Source organism: Onychomys torridus, chromosome 9, assembly GCF_903995425.1.
Source record: "Onychomys torridus chromosome 9, mOncTor1.1, whole genome shotgun sequence".
Lineage (NCBI taxonomy): Eukaryota > Metazoa > Chordata > Mammalia > Rodentia > Cricetidae > Onychomys > Onychomys torridus.
This window is the reverse complement of record NC_050451.1, coordinates 15,679,227-15,698,361: the sequence shown is the minus strand read 5'-3', so window position 1 is coordinate 15,698,361 and position 19,135 is coordinate 15,679,227. Positions and strand designations below refer to the sequence as shown.

The window sequence follows — 19,135 nt, the reverse complement described above, 5'->3', positions numbered from 1 at the left end:
GGTTCATCCATGTGGGCTTCAAACCCAGACAGAAGCTATTGGATAACATCCATATCACCAGCAGACATACCTTTCCAGGGTTAACTGTTGTTTCACATTTTCATAATAAAATCACAATATTAAATTTTGCACTTTCTTGAGATATGTATTTATTGATATGGGTTATGAGAACATAAATTTGTAGATATTGATGAATGAAAAATATGTGATTATGGTACCCAAGAGTACCAGGTGGAGCATGGAAATTTTGTGAGCGAAAGCTGCCTTTGTACTTACTAGTTCTGTGATATTATCAAGGGACATAGACAGGTCTTCAGAAAGCTGGGATGAGAATACCACTCACTGACCTGAAGCACCCAAGAAGTGTCCCTAAGTATCACTTTAGAATTGGTGTTGTTTGGGATTGCTAAAAATCTCAGCCAAAGGGACAACCTTTGCATTTCTAGACTTCCTGGCATTTATGTTATTATGCTTTGGTTTAAAATCTGAAAGCCACAAAAATAACAGAACAAAAGGAAAGGGGATATCTCAGAGCAGAAATGTAACGTGGGGTTAAATTTCTTCCATGCTTAAATGAAATGGATTTATGAGCCAAGAACTGGTTGTGGGACTGCAGCCCCTGGGACATGCTCATTTATAAATGAGTTTAACACAAAACACAGAGGGGAAGTATAGAAAACCTGGGCTGAAGATAGAAATACAAAGGGCCTTAAGTCTGAAATGAAGAAAAACATGCTCACTTGGCTTTAAGTAAGGCCATAGGCTGAGTTTGAAATGTAATTTTAGTCTAGAGAAGAGGCAAGCATAGCAATAGGTAGAATGTCATATTTATCTTTTATTTGTGTTTAGGACCAAGTTTATGAATTTTGAAATTCTGCCCTTTAAAATATCTCTACTTAGAAATCAGACAAAAGTGCCACTGTTCACCATGTTGATTTTTACCATCCTTTCAACCCTTTACCTGAGTGTCGTGTGGTGTCCTTGGGGTATGTCTCATGCATGAAGATTCTCTGTATTATGATGTTTGTTCTGCGTCCTTTATTTACACAGGAATCTTAATATTTCATCTACATTTTCAAAATAAATTTCTTTTCCTACACCACTGTTTGCATTGGAAAATCAAATTTAAAAGAATTTAAAAGAAAAATTTTAAAGAAAAAGAGCAAAACTGTGTTTACACTGTTGTAGAATCATCATGTGAATAACCTTGTTGTAGCTGTCTCTAAGATATTAATTTCCCGTTGTGTGTTATCATTGCCTATATTGGAATTTTGAATTTTCCAAAAGCACATTGACCCAAGAACCTTCTTATGTCTCCTGCACATGCTAGCTGCATCTATTCTCCATTGTGTAGAACTCTGACGATGATGTGCACACACTGTAAGATACAACTGTTCAACTGATGAGATCCTCTGATTTATATGATGAAAATGTATATGACCTTCTTTGTAAGCAAGTATGGTAAATGTCTATAACTTTAGGAAAATGGATAAAGTGTCTGTGTGAGAATCCCCAGTTTGTTAGTAGATTCTGGCTTTAGTGAACATCGTTTCATATGTCACTTAGTTATTTGTAGTTGTAGGATTAGTTATTATTCAAACTTTGCTCTTTCTATTAACTCATTGTATGCATTTGTATATAAGACATTATTATTAAATTTCACTGTTAAAGGTGTTAGATTTTAGTAAATTTGTCTAGAGTCCTGAAGTTACAAGAATTTTTGATGTTAATTATACTTTGTGACATCCATTTATAGCATACAATTCCATTAAATCTTCCTCACTCCAAAATATATAGGAAGATAAAACAATTGCTGAATAATATGCCCATTTGCATCTTGAAATCTGATTTTATAGTCACAATGATCACAGCATCATTCAATCCAAGCAAAAGAATTTTGAGAACATGTCACATTTGCATGCAGTATCTAGATCTGAAATATCTTCCATAAAAATCGGGATATTCAAACCAGTAAATTCTGATTATCCAGTATTATAGAAAGAGAAAAATAATGTCCTGCTCACCATTATGAGATTAAAAACTAGTGCTGTGTATTTACAAAGAAAGTCTTTGATATAAATATGAAGGGTGTTTATATTTTAAAATACCATTACAGGGAAACTGTAATATCCCTTAATCATTGATCATTAAGGCTTAATGGGTTATGGGAAGAATTCACTTTCTGCCCTGAGAAAAATCATTCTTTTTTTTTTTTGTGCACTGAATACTTGCAACAGAACTCAGTGGGACCATGTTCTCTGAATTAGCAACTTCATTCTACTTTTCACCTGAAGGGTGCAGAGAAAATCATTCTGTATGTGCGCTGTAGAAGTGTGGGATGGCATGTTCAATGGGTGAGACTAACCCCAGGAATCAGAGTGAGCTATGTGTGACCTCTAAGGTCTCATACTTGGTTTACTGTTATTTTTTGTTTTGTTTTGTTTTCTGTGGAAATAGGGATGAGTAGTGCTTGAGATGAGATGATAAAAACTTGGCTGGAATGCAAAACATGGCAGTATATATGGAGAAGAATTCTACACCAGACCCCTGGCCTTTCCCCACACTGTCCTGTAGCAGGGTCAAGTGAAGGAAAGGGGCAATCCTTTTTTATTAGATTTCCATGCTTAGATAAAGGAACTGAACTGAATTTAACAATGATTTTAAATTGTTAAGAGTGAAGCATAACGTGAAATGTGCTGCAAACCATGCAAATGTATACCTACTGCTAAGTGCAAAAATACATTGTGATGTAGCCACTTGAAGGAACACTAAAGGTGTGGATGTAGGTGACAGCATGATGAGCTGTAAGAATATCAGACACCATGACCTCATATTCCATAATACCATTTATATGAACTTAGGGAAATGGCAAAATTTTCATGACAGGAACACTTTCTTGGCATGCACAAGCCTCTCTATTCTATGTGTACCACATAAAATTAAAATGTAGTGACAGAAAGTGGATCAGTTGTTTCTGGGCCTTACATTTAACATTGACGAGGCTAATTATATCCAAATAAAAATGGATTTTAAAAAACAACATGGTAAGATTGAACAGTAAGTGGGAGGGCGGGACCTTGTAACTTATTACTACTTAAAAATGAGAATAAAAATCACTGGAACAGCCAAGGTTACACCCAGAATGGGGAAAAATGTGTCAAATGGCTTATTTTGGTTTGTTTCTTTGAGACATGCTCTCACTGTGCAGCAGTATCACCTGGCCTCAAATCTTTGATCCTTCTGCTTTGGCCTCAGTCATATCAATTGCAGGTGTACACACCATCTCCTATTGAAATTATCAACTTAAGGAAGGCAGAAGATGAATTTGATCATGCCCATGAATTCTTTTGATTGCTATAACTTGACTAAACACCAAGCTGAGGGGCAACACCTGGAAGATACCACTGAGTGCCATTTGCAATGTACATTACAAATGCTAGATTAGACAAGAAACCAAAGAATTGTAAATGTCAGAGACCCAGAACTGTCTCCTACCTACCAGCAGATAGATAGGGCCAGGTAGCTGGCTCCAACAATTTAAAAAATTACCAATGTTTTTATTAGGAAAATTACTAAATTATAATATGTAACAAACTGAACATTAGGCATCATTTCTTAGACATATTCCTCACTCTTACTGTGTCACATCATTTTCAAGCTATCTCAAGCTACCTTGAAGTCTTTAGTAAGGCCTATGAATATGGGTTAAGATTTGTAGCTAAATGTAGTGATGTATACCCATATTCTCAGCTTGCAAGAAGATGATCCTAAAAGATTATGAATTTGAGGCCAGCCTGAAATACATTAAGTTCAAAGCCTGCCTGGGTGATATACTGAGACAAAAAAAATAATAATAACAGTAAAGAAGAAAATAATTCCGAGTATGGGAATATTTAATAGTCATTGTGGATATATGTATCTCTCTGTGTGTGAACATGTATATAATATTGAAAAAATTTAAATGACCATGTAACGATACCAAGAATGATTATCAAAGTCTGAGGTTCATGTTAACTTTCCCCTTTCACATACTCTACAATGTAGCTATCTATACATTTGTTTCTTAGTGCACACAAAATAATGTTAAGTAATTTTTATGAGTCATCATAGTTAAACCTCATCCCAACTTGAAAAGTTGGATGCAAGTCACCAAAGATCCCATCCAAGGATTACAGTGCAGACCAAAATTTTGATCTGATACTAATTGGTGGGAAATTTGCATATGGCCTCTAGGTCAGTACTTGGTAAAGGAATATTACATCTAACATAGTTCTGAACTGAGATGGAGATAACTAACATTTTGCTGAGACTCTTTGACTCCACCAATATAAGGCCATAGAAGATTGACATGAAACTTGTAGATGGTGATCAAAAATGGATTGCCAAGTGAGCTAGTGTATAGTTCTGTGTGTCCATTCCTTTAAAACTAGATTTGCATGCTGTACTTTTAGGGTCTATAAGATACAAAACAGACTAAAATTGGGTAGTGGTGCATAATTAATATTCAGACTTGACTGTGTGGTTTGAAGTTCAGATTTGGACAACGATATAAACACATTTCTATGTTAGACTGTTCAAACTAGTAAGAACTCGAGTTTCCATAGACCTTTAATTATACATAAATATTATCAAACTGTGGCAATTGTTGGTCCTAAATGAGCAAAGCACTTAGTGTGTAGACACTAATGGGAACATTTTTCATCTTCTTATCATATCATGCTTTGGGCTTATTGTTATCTATTTTCCAGGAAAGTAGAAATGCCTTTTCTTAGGCTAACATTGTTCTTTATAGCATAGGCAGTAGACAGGAGCTGTGAAGATTAAATGAAACAAGTGAAACTGACAACCTTTATTTCTATCTGTTGTGTGTGTGTGTGTGTGTTTTCTCTCCTTACAGATGGACCCTATTCAGAAAGCCGTAATAAATCATACATTCGGGGTTCCTCTTCCTCATCGGAGAAAGCAAATCATCTCATGCAACATTTGCCAGTTGAGATTTAATTCAGATGTGAGTGTACCACTTAATCACTACAAGATATATTATATGGTTTGAGTTTTGGGGTTTCTTTTTTCCAGCAACTGAGCATGCACAAATCCAAAGATAGCATGCAAGTCCACGTGTTCTTTAGGTGGGGATTTTAATACCATATTTATTATTTACTATAGAAAAATTGCATGTACAACTAGATAGACTTAAAAGTTTAATGTTTTGTTTTTAGTATCTTGAGAACACTTATTGTATATCATACGATATACTTTGTCTTTGGAGATTATCAAATTCAGAGCCAGTGAAAGTTTTAATGAATTGTATCTCTGAAGTAAGACAGATCATTTCCCATGACCAAGACTTTGGCTTCAACTCTTTTTTTCTCACTATTGATAGGCTCCCAATTCCAAATTAGTGCTTGGGGAAGTAAGTGTGTATGGTCTCAGAAGTGCAAATGAATAGGGTGCCCCAAAGACATCAGTTTCTAAAGCACAAATAGAGTGAAAGTTGCATGGGGACCAAGACAGAAGGGAGATGTCTGGGGACTTGGCCAAGGCTTTGACAGTGTTGGGGAGGCTGTTTTCACTGGTTACAATTTTCATGAGGAGGAAGGTAGATTGTGGATCCATCACAGTAATACCAATGTTTACTTGTAACAAATATGAAAATATTTGTGACTCTTTCTCAATCCATAAATCTGCTTTGGTGACAAGTTAGTCCTGAGAGGCACAGAAGAAAGAATTGTGGATCTAGAAGAAGCAGGGGTTGGACACTTGGTACTCAAGACTGTCAGCAAATAAAGGCCCATGCTTGCTATCTGAATGGACCCCCACCCTGGGGGGCCAATACCTATGCAAAGTTGCCAGACCGTATGGAGAATGTCATTTGCTGAGATCACCAAAGGCAGTGACCAGCCACAGGTAGTACACAGAGCCTAGACAAATGGCTCATTTCTTCTGGAGCAGAACAGTTCATTTTCTGTGAGGATTTCTTAGGTCATGGAACTCAAGCCTTCTGTTGCAGTTCAAACATTCCTTCTGCTGACTTGAAAGAAAGGAGTCTGCTAGACTTGTCCTGATGCATTTGAACTTCATAGACCTCTCCTGGGGTACTTAGGTAGTTCATAATAAATGAAACTTACTAGTTCCAGAGGCTGGGAAGTCCAAGCCTAACTGCTGGCAATTTCTGAGTCTGGCAAAGATCTGCTGCCTGGCTTGTAGGTGGTACATTCTCACCAGGCTTCCACAAGGCAGACTGACTGATCAAGCAGCTCCAGGGAACACCGTTTTCTGCCTTCATGATCACATTAACAAAGACCTCATTTCCTAATGCTTCACCTCAAGCATTAGGATTTCAACATGAGAATTTGGCCAGAGCAAAAGCCCCAACCCACAGCCTCACTTGAATGGTTCTAATAATATATTAACTGGTTAAAACTAGACACTAAACACACATGATCTCTTCAGAAAGGATTTTTTTTTAAATGTTTTTAAATTTTAATTTGTTTTTTAAAAGCTGAACATCTTTTTTTGACTGGAACTAAAGTTTACCACAGAGTTGCTTAATTCATGAAAAATAACATATTATAAAATAATGATTTGTAATGATTTCTTCTAGTCATTGTAAAAATGTAGCATCCTTCTAACATGTAAATAAGAGTCATGAACTCATTGCTTCTTTTTTAGTTAACATTGTATTTATTTTTATTTTCATTTATGTGTTCAACTTATACTTTTCAGAATAGATTATACAAAGTTTTAAATTACCAAAGATTTAAATGGTATGATAAAAGTTATTTGTTCCATGATAAGCTTTTGTTTCAGACATAGTCCTTTTGATCCTAAGATTCAAAACCAGTGTTATAAGCTGTGAGCTCTTTTCTGAACACTGGGTAAATGAAAACACATTTCTGTCACCATTATTTTTTGAAAGTGGCTTTTGCTTAGTTCCTGTTCTACTTACATTGAATTGAAATTTTACTTTGAAAATTACCAGATAAAGATGACAAGACTCCCCCTAAACCAAGGTGCCAGCTTTTCACATGTGATGAGGCCATTTTAGTACCTCCATCTTCCAACAGTTTCACTATCAATATTTTTCACTCTATTAAAGAGCAACACTGTGTGTTAGGAGTCAGAATGATACTTCAAGATCATTAGAACTAGCATCTGTTGGCCTTTGCACTGAGTACAAGAATTCTACTTTCCATGTCATCATTCCCAGTAATGAATCATTCAGCATTTCCAGGGGATGGTTCTAATTTGGGAGGGTGTTTCTATTCCCCTATATTGATATCCCAATCATGACTAGGAACTAAAAATGTTATCCAATAAACTTTAAGTGACCTTTACATTCACAAATATCATTGTTAACATTAACTGTGGAAGGTAATACAAGAACTTTTACCATGTTTCTATTCACCAAAATAATCTCATTTTCTTATTAAAAAGACAATAGCCATTTATTTTTCTAATAGTGTTTCTAGGTAGCATAAGGTCCGCATGTATCTTTATCAGGGATAGCTGGCTACTGTTCTCACAATTTTGTGGTATGACATGTGATCAAAAGAATATGGACAAGCTACTATGGTATTTAGGCTTACAGGTCTGGGTCATTATTAACCACTGCAGGCTCGATCCATGACTAGACAGTGTGTATACTAGTTTTCTATTTGTACTGTGGCTGGGAAAAATACAAATATGTCACTTCATTGTTCTGGGGGCAAGAAGTCTAACATGAGCCTCTCTGGATATTATCAGCATATTGAAAGGATTTTGTTGCTACAGAGGGCTATGAAGAAGAACATAGTTCCTTCTGGTTTCTGGCTCATAGAGGCTTATGAGCCTCTCCACTTCTCTAGGTATCAGAGGGGTGTTCAGTTCTTTACTCAGTTGCATTGACTTTTCTGCCCGACTCCTGCATATCAACAGATCATACTGTGCCAACCTAATAATCCAGGATAATTGCCTCACTTTCAATTCAACCAACTAGCAACTTTAATTGAATCTGCTAACTTAACCCCACTTTTCCGTGTCATATATCACATGTTTACTTTCAAGGGATGAGACTGTAGCCATCATTGGAGATTGCTCTCTACCATGGATGCTTTCTGAGGGAGTCTGATCAGGATTCCAACTACATATTAAGACATTAACTTTATAGCCCTGAAATTATAAAACACAGAGCAAATGACCTCTGTGTTTTATAAGCTCCTATACATTCATTGCTCTTTGATTTTCATTTATAATTAATGTTTGATGTAAACTCACCATATAGGATTAATATTTAAATGATTGATATTCTACTTGTTTAGTTAACTATACATGTATGTGAATGAGCATGCATTTGTCACAACCTGGATGTGAAGGTCAGAATCAATCTTTCCTTCTAACATGTGTGTCCCAAGGATCCAAGCTTTGTCCTCAGGGTTGGTAGCAAGTACTTTTACCTTCTAAGCCATCTTGCCACTTGAGGGTTAATTTTTTAAACAACAGTTTTGTTTTTCTTTTTAAATATAAAGATCTAATGCTTATTTCAAAAAGGCAACAGTTTCACCATATTTTGCTAATGATACAATTATTGCAGAATCAAAATGTAACAATTGACCTTCTCTTAGAGATGTAAAATTAGAGAAAACTTTTAAGATCAATATACATGTATGTGGTATCATAATACTTAAATACCAAGGAAGCCCTTCCTAATCCCCAAACTGCTGCCCATTTGTTCTTTCTAGTCAATCTGGATTTTATTTTCTTGTTTCTGTTTTTAAGCCTGGAATGTTCTGGAGCAACACTGTCATTCACTTGTGTGCTTGATTGAATTTTCTGTCACTAGGAAAGTGTTCTTGCCACAGGAGCCTTTTTACATTTCAAAGCTTCTTCCCTTTCCAGTGAGAATAATAGCTTACAACTCTTTTCATCTCTGGGTCATGAAAATTCAATTTCCTCTCCTTCTCTAAGCTTTTATTTATTTTTTAACCCTTCATATTAAAAACTATGTAGTGTGATGTTGTACATACCTGTTTTTTTTTTTATATGCTATAATTTCCAGCTAGGGCCCTGCAAATAGCTTTTAAAATGTCATAAACTATATTCAATTCAATTAAATCAGATGGCCTTTGCTTGATACAAACTTTTTACTGAATAAAATATTTTAATATTCATATGTATATACTGGAGTTACACAAAAACATACAAATAAAGGCTGAAAGGCTGTAATGTGCTCAATTATTTTATCATTGTCTTAAAATAAGCATGAATTCTTATGTAGCCTGAGCAAGTTAGTAAGTATGCTTTTGAAAGATGACTTAAAACTGGACTAGCATGGATATAAGATGATTAAGTGAAACAAAGAAGAAATATTTGATGATTGTTTGTAGAACATGAAATAAGATCTCTAGTTCCCAACCAAGTAATATAAAATGTGTCTTTATAGTCAAGCTCATCATAATAGAGTTTTATTGTATGCTAGAGGCAGAAGAAACTGCTAAGTTCTTATGCCAAGCTAAGGCATACTGTAAGAGATTTGTAAGTGGTCAGGTGGCCAATAGCTGGTGTTCTGGTTATATTTCTGTTACAGTAACAAAATGATAAAGTGCCCTCATGAAAAGCAACATAGGGGAGAAGAGGTTTTAGCTCACAATTCCAGGTTATAGTCCATCAATGTGGGGAAGTCACAACAGCAAGAGCTTGAGACATCACAACCACAGTCAAGAGCAGAGACAGAGAGATGCTCTCATGTTGCTTGCTTATTAGTTTTCTCATTGCATAGGATGCTGCTAAGCAGCATAGTCAGAGCTCTGCACAATTCCTCATAAGCCACACTGTCCTGGAGAGATAGCCTTGAGTTTCAATGGATTAATGTTTGGGCTGAGAACTGGTATACAGAAAGTGTGGACTTTATCCACAAAGACTCCTGGTTCTTCTCACTCAGTCCCACTCACAATTCAAGAATAGGCACATTGACAGTTTAAATACAAGTTCAAATTCAAATGCCTGAGTTATAATGCAGTAACTTTCCTGCTACAACTCAGGACTATCAAACATTAATTACTTCTAGGAACTTATTTGATGAAGCAACAGAGGGAACAGGCAATTATTAGAAGATACCATGGCTCAGAAGCCTCTGACCTTTAATAAAGGAAGATGTTTGAGATAACCACCAGCTTCATTAATAGATTCCCCAATACTATTGTAAAGTAGGAGATATTAATAATGAATAATTAATTAATATTGTGATTTTTTTATTACTTGTGTTCTACATTTTTAATCCAGGCATATAGTGAAATTAAGCAGTTTAAAGTTTTCATAATGCTCATAAAGTCAGCACTAGCAGTGACTTTTCTTTCCAAGTAACTAAATCACTCAATCTGCTCTTCACATCATGTGTTAAAAATCTCTTTAATATTACAATCAATATTATTTGGGGATGATGCTGAAATACCACTTAAACAAAAACTGATGGTTGTATCAATATCAAAGACTTATCCATTTACATTTTACCTTAAAAATATTTATTTCTTATATTTCTGTGGATGTGGATGTGCCTTCATGAGTTAATCTGCCCTACATGCATGCAGGCGTCTCTAGAGCAAGGTTCTCTGAAACTGGATGTACAGGTGTTTATGATACTGGGTGCTGAAACCAGGTCTTCTGAAAGACAGTAAGTGCTCCTAACCACTGTACCATTTCTCCAGCTCCAACTTACTTACAAACAAATAAAACAACAAATACCTATGTTGCAAGCATTCTTAAATTTTGTAAAGCATAAAATGAAATATTATACCTTTATCTTTGTATTCTTTAGCACTTCATTTTTCTTCTTAAATTGTAAATTCCATTTTGAGATTTTTTTTATCCATTTTTTTTTCTTTATTATTATGTGTTTTAAATTGTATACATCAGCCATGGGTTCCCCTGTCCTCCCCACTCCCGCCCCCACCTCCACCTTCCTCTCAGCCCCTCCCCTCTATTCCCATGTCCTCCAGGATCAAGGCACCCCTGGGGATTCATTTAAACCTGGTGGATTCAGTACAGGCAGGTCCTGTCACCTCCTTCCAGACTGTGCAAAGTGTCCCTGTGTAAGCCCAAGGTTTCAAACAGCCAGCTCATGCACTAAGGACAGATCCTGGTCCCACAAACTGGGTGCCTCCCAAGCAGATCAAGCTATTCAATTGTCTCACTTATCCAGAGGGCCTGATCCAGCTGGGGGCTCCACAGCCTTTTTCATAATTCATGTGCTTACATTCGTTTGGCTATTTGTCCCTGTGCGTTTTGCAATCTTGGATTCAACAATTCACGCTCTTGCAGACCTTCCTCTTTCTCGACAGTTGGACACCTGGAGCTCCACCTGGGGCCTGACTGAGGATCTCTGCATCCACTTCCATCAGTTATTGGGCGAGAGTTCCAGCATGACAGGGTATTTAGCCATCTGATCACCAGACTAGGTCAGATCAGGCTTTAGATTTATTTATTTATTATGTATATAGAAGAGGGCACCAGATCTCATTACAGATGATTGTGAGCCACCATGTGGGTGCTGGGAATTGAACTCAGGACCTCTGGAAGAGCAGTTGGTGCTCTTAACCTATGAGCCATCTCTCCAGCCCCCTTTGTTAAATTTCTAATTAATTCTTGCCCACATCTGGTAGTGTCTGTTGTCTATAAACATGCTGAGGAAAGTACCCATGTTGTAGTCTTAATAAATGTGTAGGAGAAAGGTTCCTAATGACCAGCACTTAAAATATGCAACCAATCCCAAGCTTGAAGACAATACCAGGGAAGAGACTGAAAGGGCAGGAAAGCCACCAGTCAGAACTAGACAACTTGTCAACTGCTGCCTAGAAACTGGGTGCTTTGGGCTTCTCTTTGAATTAACAGTTTCACAATCTTGTGACTTAAGATGAGTAACCAAGGGCCAACCAAATATTTCAGTAGATAAAGGTGCTTGGTACCAAGTCTGACTATCCAAGTCTGATCCTTAGCTCCCACACGGTGGAAGGAAGGAACTGACTCCCATAGTTTGGCCTGTCTTCTGCACATACATGTCATGACACGGTGTACTCACACATATACATGCCCACATACACAAAAAATATATGGAATGAAGTAAAAATGTAATAAATAAATAGATAAAATGGCTCATCAAGTCAGGTCCAGAACTGGAGGTTGAGGCAGGAGAATGTGATGAGTCTGACGCTAGCCTGACACTGTCTCAAAACTCACTGAATAAGTAAAAGTAAACTACTAGCCACATACTTTAGTGATGATCAAATGAAATACAATGTGGCATGAAGGATTACAAACTCTAATGCAAGGTCATTTTATTTTATGGAATACATAATACAGTCATGTGTCCCCCACTCCCGAATGTTAAATCATCTCATAAGAAACATCAAATTTGGAATACCTTTGCTATTCTTCAGAAAATACACTTCTATTTGAAAGGTTAATCTTTTTTTATTTTGTTTTTAGTATTGAAGTGTTTGTTTTTATGTTGAAGACCCTTCTGAGGGATGTGTTCTAAGGTAGAATTCAGTCAGATTTGACAGATCTCTTTCAGAGGAGAATCTTTTGGTCTGTGAGACTCACAGTAAGTTACAGTTTTGGCTTGGGCATCATGGTCTTTTCATTAGTTGCCATTTTCTTCTGAAGAGCAATTTTCTGTCAGTGATAATATGCTTATCAGAGAAGAGACCTGTGTGAGAGCCAGCTGGATGAAATGTAAGTGGGTTCTTGGATGACCTGTGTAAGCCATGTTCTGAGGTGGGTGCTGACAGACTGCGTGTCCACATGCCTGGGTGGCTCCATTGACTATCATAACCTCCAAGTTTACATTTGGGCCCTTTTGTCTCTCAGCTGCACTAGCTGCTGAGTTCTGAGTGGAAAACCCAGTGCTGTCAGGACAGTTCAAAGAATAAAACTTTAAAAATATTATTTTTATACTTATTTATATTTTACACGTGTGTGTGTGTGTGTGTGTGTGTGTGTGTGTGTGTGTGTGTGTGTATGCCATGAGAATTCCTGGTGCCTACATAGACCGGAAAATGGTGTGGGGTCCTTGAAGTTGGAATTGTAGACACTAGTTAACTTCCAGTGGGTGCTGGAAGAGGGACACAGATTCATTGGAAGAACAGTCAGTGCTCTTAACTGCTGAGCCCAGGAAGCAAATCAAGAGGCTAAGGAAGCCACTCTGAGTATCGTAAGAGTAAGGGTCCAAGTCAGTGAGAGTGGGATAGTCAAGAAAGTCTAAACTGGGCAGTGTTCAACCATCTGAGGATAAAATGAAGGATAGGCTGAGAAAAGAGGAATCTGGGAGCCTATATTTCTCCAAATTCTTATCCACACATAGAAAATCAGATTTTAAACATCTAAAAAGAGAAAGTTGATATTTCATAGGACCAGTAAGTCTCCTATTAGCAGAGAGATAACTATTTCTGAGCATTCTGATTGCCCCTGGAAAGCAGGTCTATATTAAGGCAAATAAATGTCTATGAGGTTTTCTGGGAAGAGATAGATGGCTTAGTGGGTAGAGGCACATTTAGTCAAGCCTGAAGACCTGATTTCCATGCCCAGAACCCACATTGTCAAAGGAAAAACAAACTCCCACAAGCTATGCTTTGCCCTACATATATATGGCATACTGTACACTTGCCCACACATTCACACACAGAAATAAGAAATAATTAAAATAAACTATAAATTTTAAATAGTCTTTCTCTTCATCTGTAGGTTTCATAGATGGAGAAACCTACAGAGATGGCAGACTGTGTAGTTGAATGTGTAAAGTTCCCAAGAATTGAAATAGCTAAGAGAGTGGGATTGAGTTCTAGTATAGTGCTTTTATTTCTCATTAGCCAATGATACATGGGTGAAATACTATGAATTTGGGCAACAGGCTTTATATATATATCAGAAACTGATCAACACTGTATACCTACTAAAGTATAGAAATGCATTTCAAAACTTAGAGCTACTTAAAGAGTGTGACTGAATGCTGCCATGGCTCCTGGAACTCTGTCATGTCAGGAAGATGCTGGGAACAAGATTGTGCCAGGCATATCCCTGGACGTATAGGAATGTAGGCCTATGAGAAGGAGGCCTGTGCCAGTGAAGCAACAGAGAAGTTTCCATCCCAGTGAACCCAAAATTGACTTTGGGTCTCAGACGTGGAGGTGACCAGCTGTTGATGCAGGAACATTCTGTAAAAGCCTGAGATAACACTCGACAAACTATGAGTGGATCAATGAAGGGAGCAATCAAGCCCAGAGACCCCTCCCTTAGCTCTTTGGAAGGAAGATGGAATTGCAAGCAAGACTCTGCCTCCAGCTGTGCCACTGTGTGTTTGCCACCCTCAGTATATATTGATGATGATGAACTTGGGTATTCCTCCTCCTTAGTGCCTGATCCTCATGCAGAATTCATATCTGAAGCTATGGGATACTAAACTAAGTATGAAAATTCCTTCAATTGAAAGGAAGAAAGTTGAATTAGACTTGGGCCTGGGCTGCCGATGACTCTCATGATCTATGGCTTATTTTGTGTCAGCCTTGGAGCTTTAGATTGTTTTTAAAAAAAAGTCACTAGCATCTAAACTTCCAATTTGAACTTTATGATTATACATGACTTCAAAGGATGTTGACAACCACCTCACAGTTTGACTGAGATTGGTGGTTATTAGCCATGGGATAAGAAGCCTGATGTAACCCAGTTAGTGACCTAGAAGTCACCTGATATACTATCTCACATAAGTTTAATCAATGATTCTCCATCTATTTTGACAACCATATGAAGTTCTTGAAGTGGTACTACCCACTAACAAATTGTAGAAAATGAGATAATTGTCACCAAGAATCTAAAGTCTTTTATTTATTTATTTATTTAAAAATTCTTTGGAGCTGAAGATCGAACTCAAGGCTTTGGCAATCGCTCTACCACTGAGCTAAGTACCGAACTCATAAGAATCTAAAGTCTTAGAGATAAAGCTTGCCCCTTCCTTTACATTAACTCCAGTCACCAGTCCTCAGGACCATTGTGTTATGTTTTATAATAATTTATTTCAACTTCTTATAAAACTATTTCACAACTGCCCTGAAACTAGAGCAACAGAGCCGCATTCCTGGGTAGAGGAGCAAAGAACGTTGACGAATCAGAAGTGTATATTATTATCTGGATTTTGTGGCTGTTTGTACCTTTTCCTCTTAACGTTTGTTCTTTGCTCTTGGCTCTTTTTTTTAACTGAGGCTTATTTTCTGCATTAATAGTTAGAGCAATCATGATAACACATATTTATGTTTTCCAAGTGTCAAAATTTCCCCAGATCTCTGTATAGATCAAACACACCCACCGATGTACTTTTATTTCTTCACACTAGAAGTTTTCTTATGGTGATTGTTTTAGGGGTGATAATTCGTCTTGATCCTGGATTAAATGAAACTGAAACTATATCAGGCATGTTGGAAATTGCAAACCATACTTAGTGTACCTGGGTAGAATTTCTTATATGGCTATTGAGACTGATCCACCAGTCCTGCCTAATCTAGGCAGTGTTTCAGAATCTTGTTTCACATCAAATGTTTTGTTATAGGCTCAACTGTTTTGAAGCCAGACAAACCTTACTTTAAATGCAGAATAAGGCCCCTAGCATTTGTTGTCTTGTTCCAAATCAATGTTTTGACACAAATTGAACCTGATCAAGATCAAGCTTACAGTCCTGTGGGAAACTCGTATGTATGTAGGGGTACAGAATAGGGCAGCTGAAAGCAGGACACATTTGACAAAGAGTTTAGTTTTCTAGGCGTGAGTGCTTTGTTCTGATGCTTTTGAAACACAAGCGATTTTTGCATAATCATACATAACAGTCTGTATATGGACCTTATCTGTACTGGGCACAAATGAGCTTTGCAGCCCTTATATCAAGATCTGGTGTAGAGAAGGCTGTATGGCAAACTTATTCTTATACAGCTTATTGATGATCAGGCCCTGTCGGTGGGGCTTTTAACCTTCCTGTAGACTCCTTTTTAAATAAGGTTGCAGAAGTAGTCTCTCAACAGATTCTATCCATTTCCCAAGCAGGGCTTATTTTCTCTGCATCAGTGAACTTGTCATGATAATCAACTTTTTTTGTCCCAACCATCAATCACTCTTGATTGCAGCTGGATAGAAGTTCTGTTCTGTTGATCAGCTCATCAGTGCACGTAATGTTACACCTGGAGGCCAGTACAAACCAGCCCTCCGTGGGGGAAAAGCATTTTCCTCCAAGGCTTTTGTGGAAGGTTTTATCATTTACATTGTGTCTCATTGAGTTGTCATGTCTGCCTTGGACTCTGCCTCCTCCCTCAGCAAAAATCATCTTCCAAAATAGCTCCCTTCGTCTCCTCGATTATTTGCCCAATTATTCTGCTCATAATCTATTTTATCCCCATTATCATATTAAGTTTTCCAATCGTTAGTGCATATATTATGGAAATTCAAATCACATGAATTATAATTCAGTGAATATTCAGTACCACTGTAAAACCAGCTTATCATATGTTTCACTTGGATGTTTGCAAGTCTAATTGTGTTAATTTTTTTTTTTTTAATGTTTCCTGAATTAGAATTTTTTGTTTTCTTTTTTGGCTTGGGAAACTGAATATTTATCTTTAATTTTCATATTATTTTAAGTAACATTAACTCTCTGCCTTTGTGGTTTGAAAAGATGTCGAGAAATAAATATTTTGAAACCAATCGCTCAATGTCAGCATTGCTCTTACACAGTGTGTGTAGTATATGTTATATGCAGTCAAAATCTTCCTGATTTCTCTAGGTTATCTTGTATTTCCTAAACTAATATCATTGCAGAGAAGTTGCTAGTGCAATGATAGCATATATACAGAGCAAACTATTTACTGATTTCATTAAACACTTGAAACAGGTATGTGGTTAAAGTATATGTGCTCCAATTAGTCCTTATTTGTTCTCTCCATGATTTGCATTATTTTTATTATTGTGTAAAATCTAAGAAATTTAGAAAACCATGAAAAATAATTTGGCAGTTAAAGTACAAAGAATCAGGCAACATTGTGGCTAGAAATTACACAATAATGTAGATTTGATTAGAAACCAGCTGTCTCCTTTAAATGGCTTCATTACAATAGCCTAAAGTTTCCATGACACTAATATTTTCTATTTTGTGTAAAATAAATAACTCAGCCCCAGTTTCTCTTCAAATTATATAAATATTTCTCTTTTTAAAATAAGTACTATGAGAAAGAGTTCTGTGTTTTCACATCATACGGAGACATTTTACTATTTATGGTTCTTAAGTTATAAAACAAAAGCTAGGGCAAAAAGACAAGTCATCTTTATGGACATGTGTAAAACCTATAATGTTAGTTGGGAGTTGAGCACTTAGAAAAACTGAGTTCAAGCTTGCTCACCACTTTCTCTGTGTTCTGGAAGCTTCCCAGGATTGGAGTGTGTCAGATTTATGTAGATGCATTAATATCACACAGATTTAAAAGTTACCCTTGTGTACTTTCCAGAACCCACTCCTATGACTTCCCAACACTAAGCAGCCCATATCTCCTCAGGATACAAAGAACAGAATAAACCATTTCCTCTTCTCAGCTATGATCGGCAAGTCTAATGGCTTGTTTGCTGTGACAGTTTGTCAGGACAGACTACAGTTTGATTTCACGGTTTTAACAGTAGCCAAGTGAATGCAGCATCACTTCAGTGGTTATGTTCCCTTGTTTATAAAACACTCAAAGTGTGGGGAAAATTCTAACTTGGGGATTCTGACATGGAATAATAAGCCTTTATAGCTAACTAAGGGAAGAACCAATCCCCCCCCCCCATCTCTCTCAGCTTTTCTTCTCTGAAGATGGTCTTCACATCATAATTTCATTCGCACATTATATTTAGGTAGAGAATTTGAAGCAGATTTTGGGAAATAATGGGATCCCATTACTCGAATTTTGTTCTCACCCTCTCCTCTCAATAAACTGCCAGTCTTGATACTGAAACATGCTAAGAATGAAAGTCCAAAACTACAAAGAATATTTCATTTTCAGAACTATATTTCCTTTGTATTTAAGCAAAGTCCTAGGTTACAGGAGAACATTATAGAATGAAGATTACCACACTACAGGGCTGCCCTATCATATGAAGGGATGAGGTGCCTTCTCCAGGGACAGGCTCCCAGACCAGGTTTTCAGAACAAATGCCTGAGAATCTGGAAGAGGGAGAGAAAAATGAATTATTGTGAGGTTCCAAAGAACCTGACACTAGTATCTCCAAATGAAATTTCTCCTCTGACTCTGTATGCCAATCTCAACTAAACTAGCACCATTTAGTTAGCTAAAATATCCTAAATATCTTAATCTAAACTATCCAACACTAACAGCCATGTACTTACTCTCCCAAGACCCCATGTCAGAGAGCAACCACCATCTTGATCATTCTCTTTGTTTTCTTCTCTGTAGCTGAAATTTTTCTGCTCCTGCCTGGCTTCTGTAGCCCTGCAGCCCCAAGTAAACACACAGAGGCTTATATTAACTAAAACTGCATGGCCATGGCTCAAGAGTTTTTGCTAACTAGCTCTTATATCTTAAATTAGCCTATAACTATTAAATCCATGTATTGTCTCATGTTCGATGGCTTTACCTGCCTACCAATACATGTTGTTCCTTGGGCGGCTTGTTGGCATCTCTTGACTCAGCCTTCCTCTTCCCAGAATTCTCCTTGTCTGCTTATTCCACCTATACTTCTTGCCTAGCTACTGGCCAATCAACCAATCAGAGCAACAGATATTCACAGCATATAAAAAGACGTTCCCTCTTCTCTCTTTAGTATCCACTTTAAAAGGATGTCAGGATTAGATGGATGAGGACTTTCCAGAATTGCTACTTTCCTCTTCAATTAAAAGACAAAATTCTTGAAGCCAGTGAGATGGCACTGTGGGTAAAGGTTCTTGCCCACAAGCTTGATGACATGAGTTCAATCCCTGGATCATATATAGAGGTGAAAAGAGGGAACCAACTCCACAGGCACAGTGTGGCATATGTGTCCCTCTGCATGGCACACAGAATAACAACAGTACCAATAACAATACTAATATTTTTTAAGGAAAAATCCTTAGAGCATGCACACAGCTCCATCAACTATG

The 19,135-nt window shown here is 37.1% G+C and overlaps 1 protein-coding gene across 4 annotated transcripts in view; it reads left to right on the top strand.

Moving 5' to 3' along the window:
* Znf385d (zinc finger protein 385D) overlaps positions 1–19,135 on the top strand; it is a 924,801-nt gene that overhangs the window by 770,201 nt on the left and 135,465 nt on the right. For all 4 annotated transcript variants that reach the window (XM_036199939.1, XM_036199941.1, XM_036199940.1 and 1 more), the window contains one exon: positions 4,898–5,008. In XM_036199939.1, the coding sequence (XP_036055832.1) occupies positions 4,898–5,008 (111 nt within the window). The remainder of the gene's footprint in view (positions 1–4,897; positions 5,009–19,135) is intronic.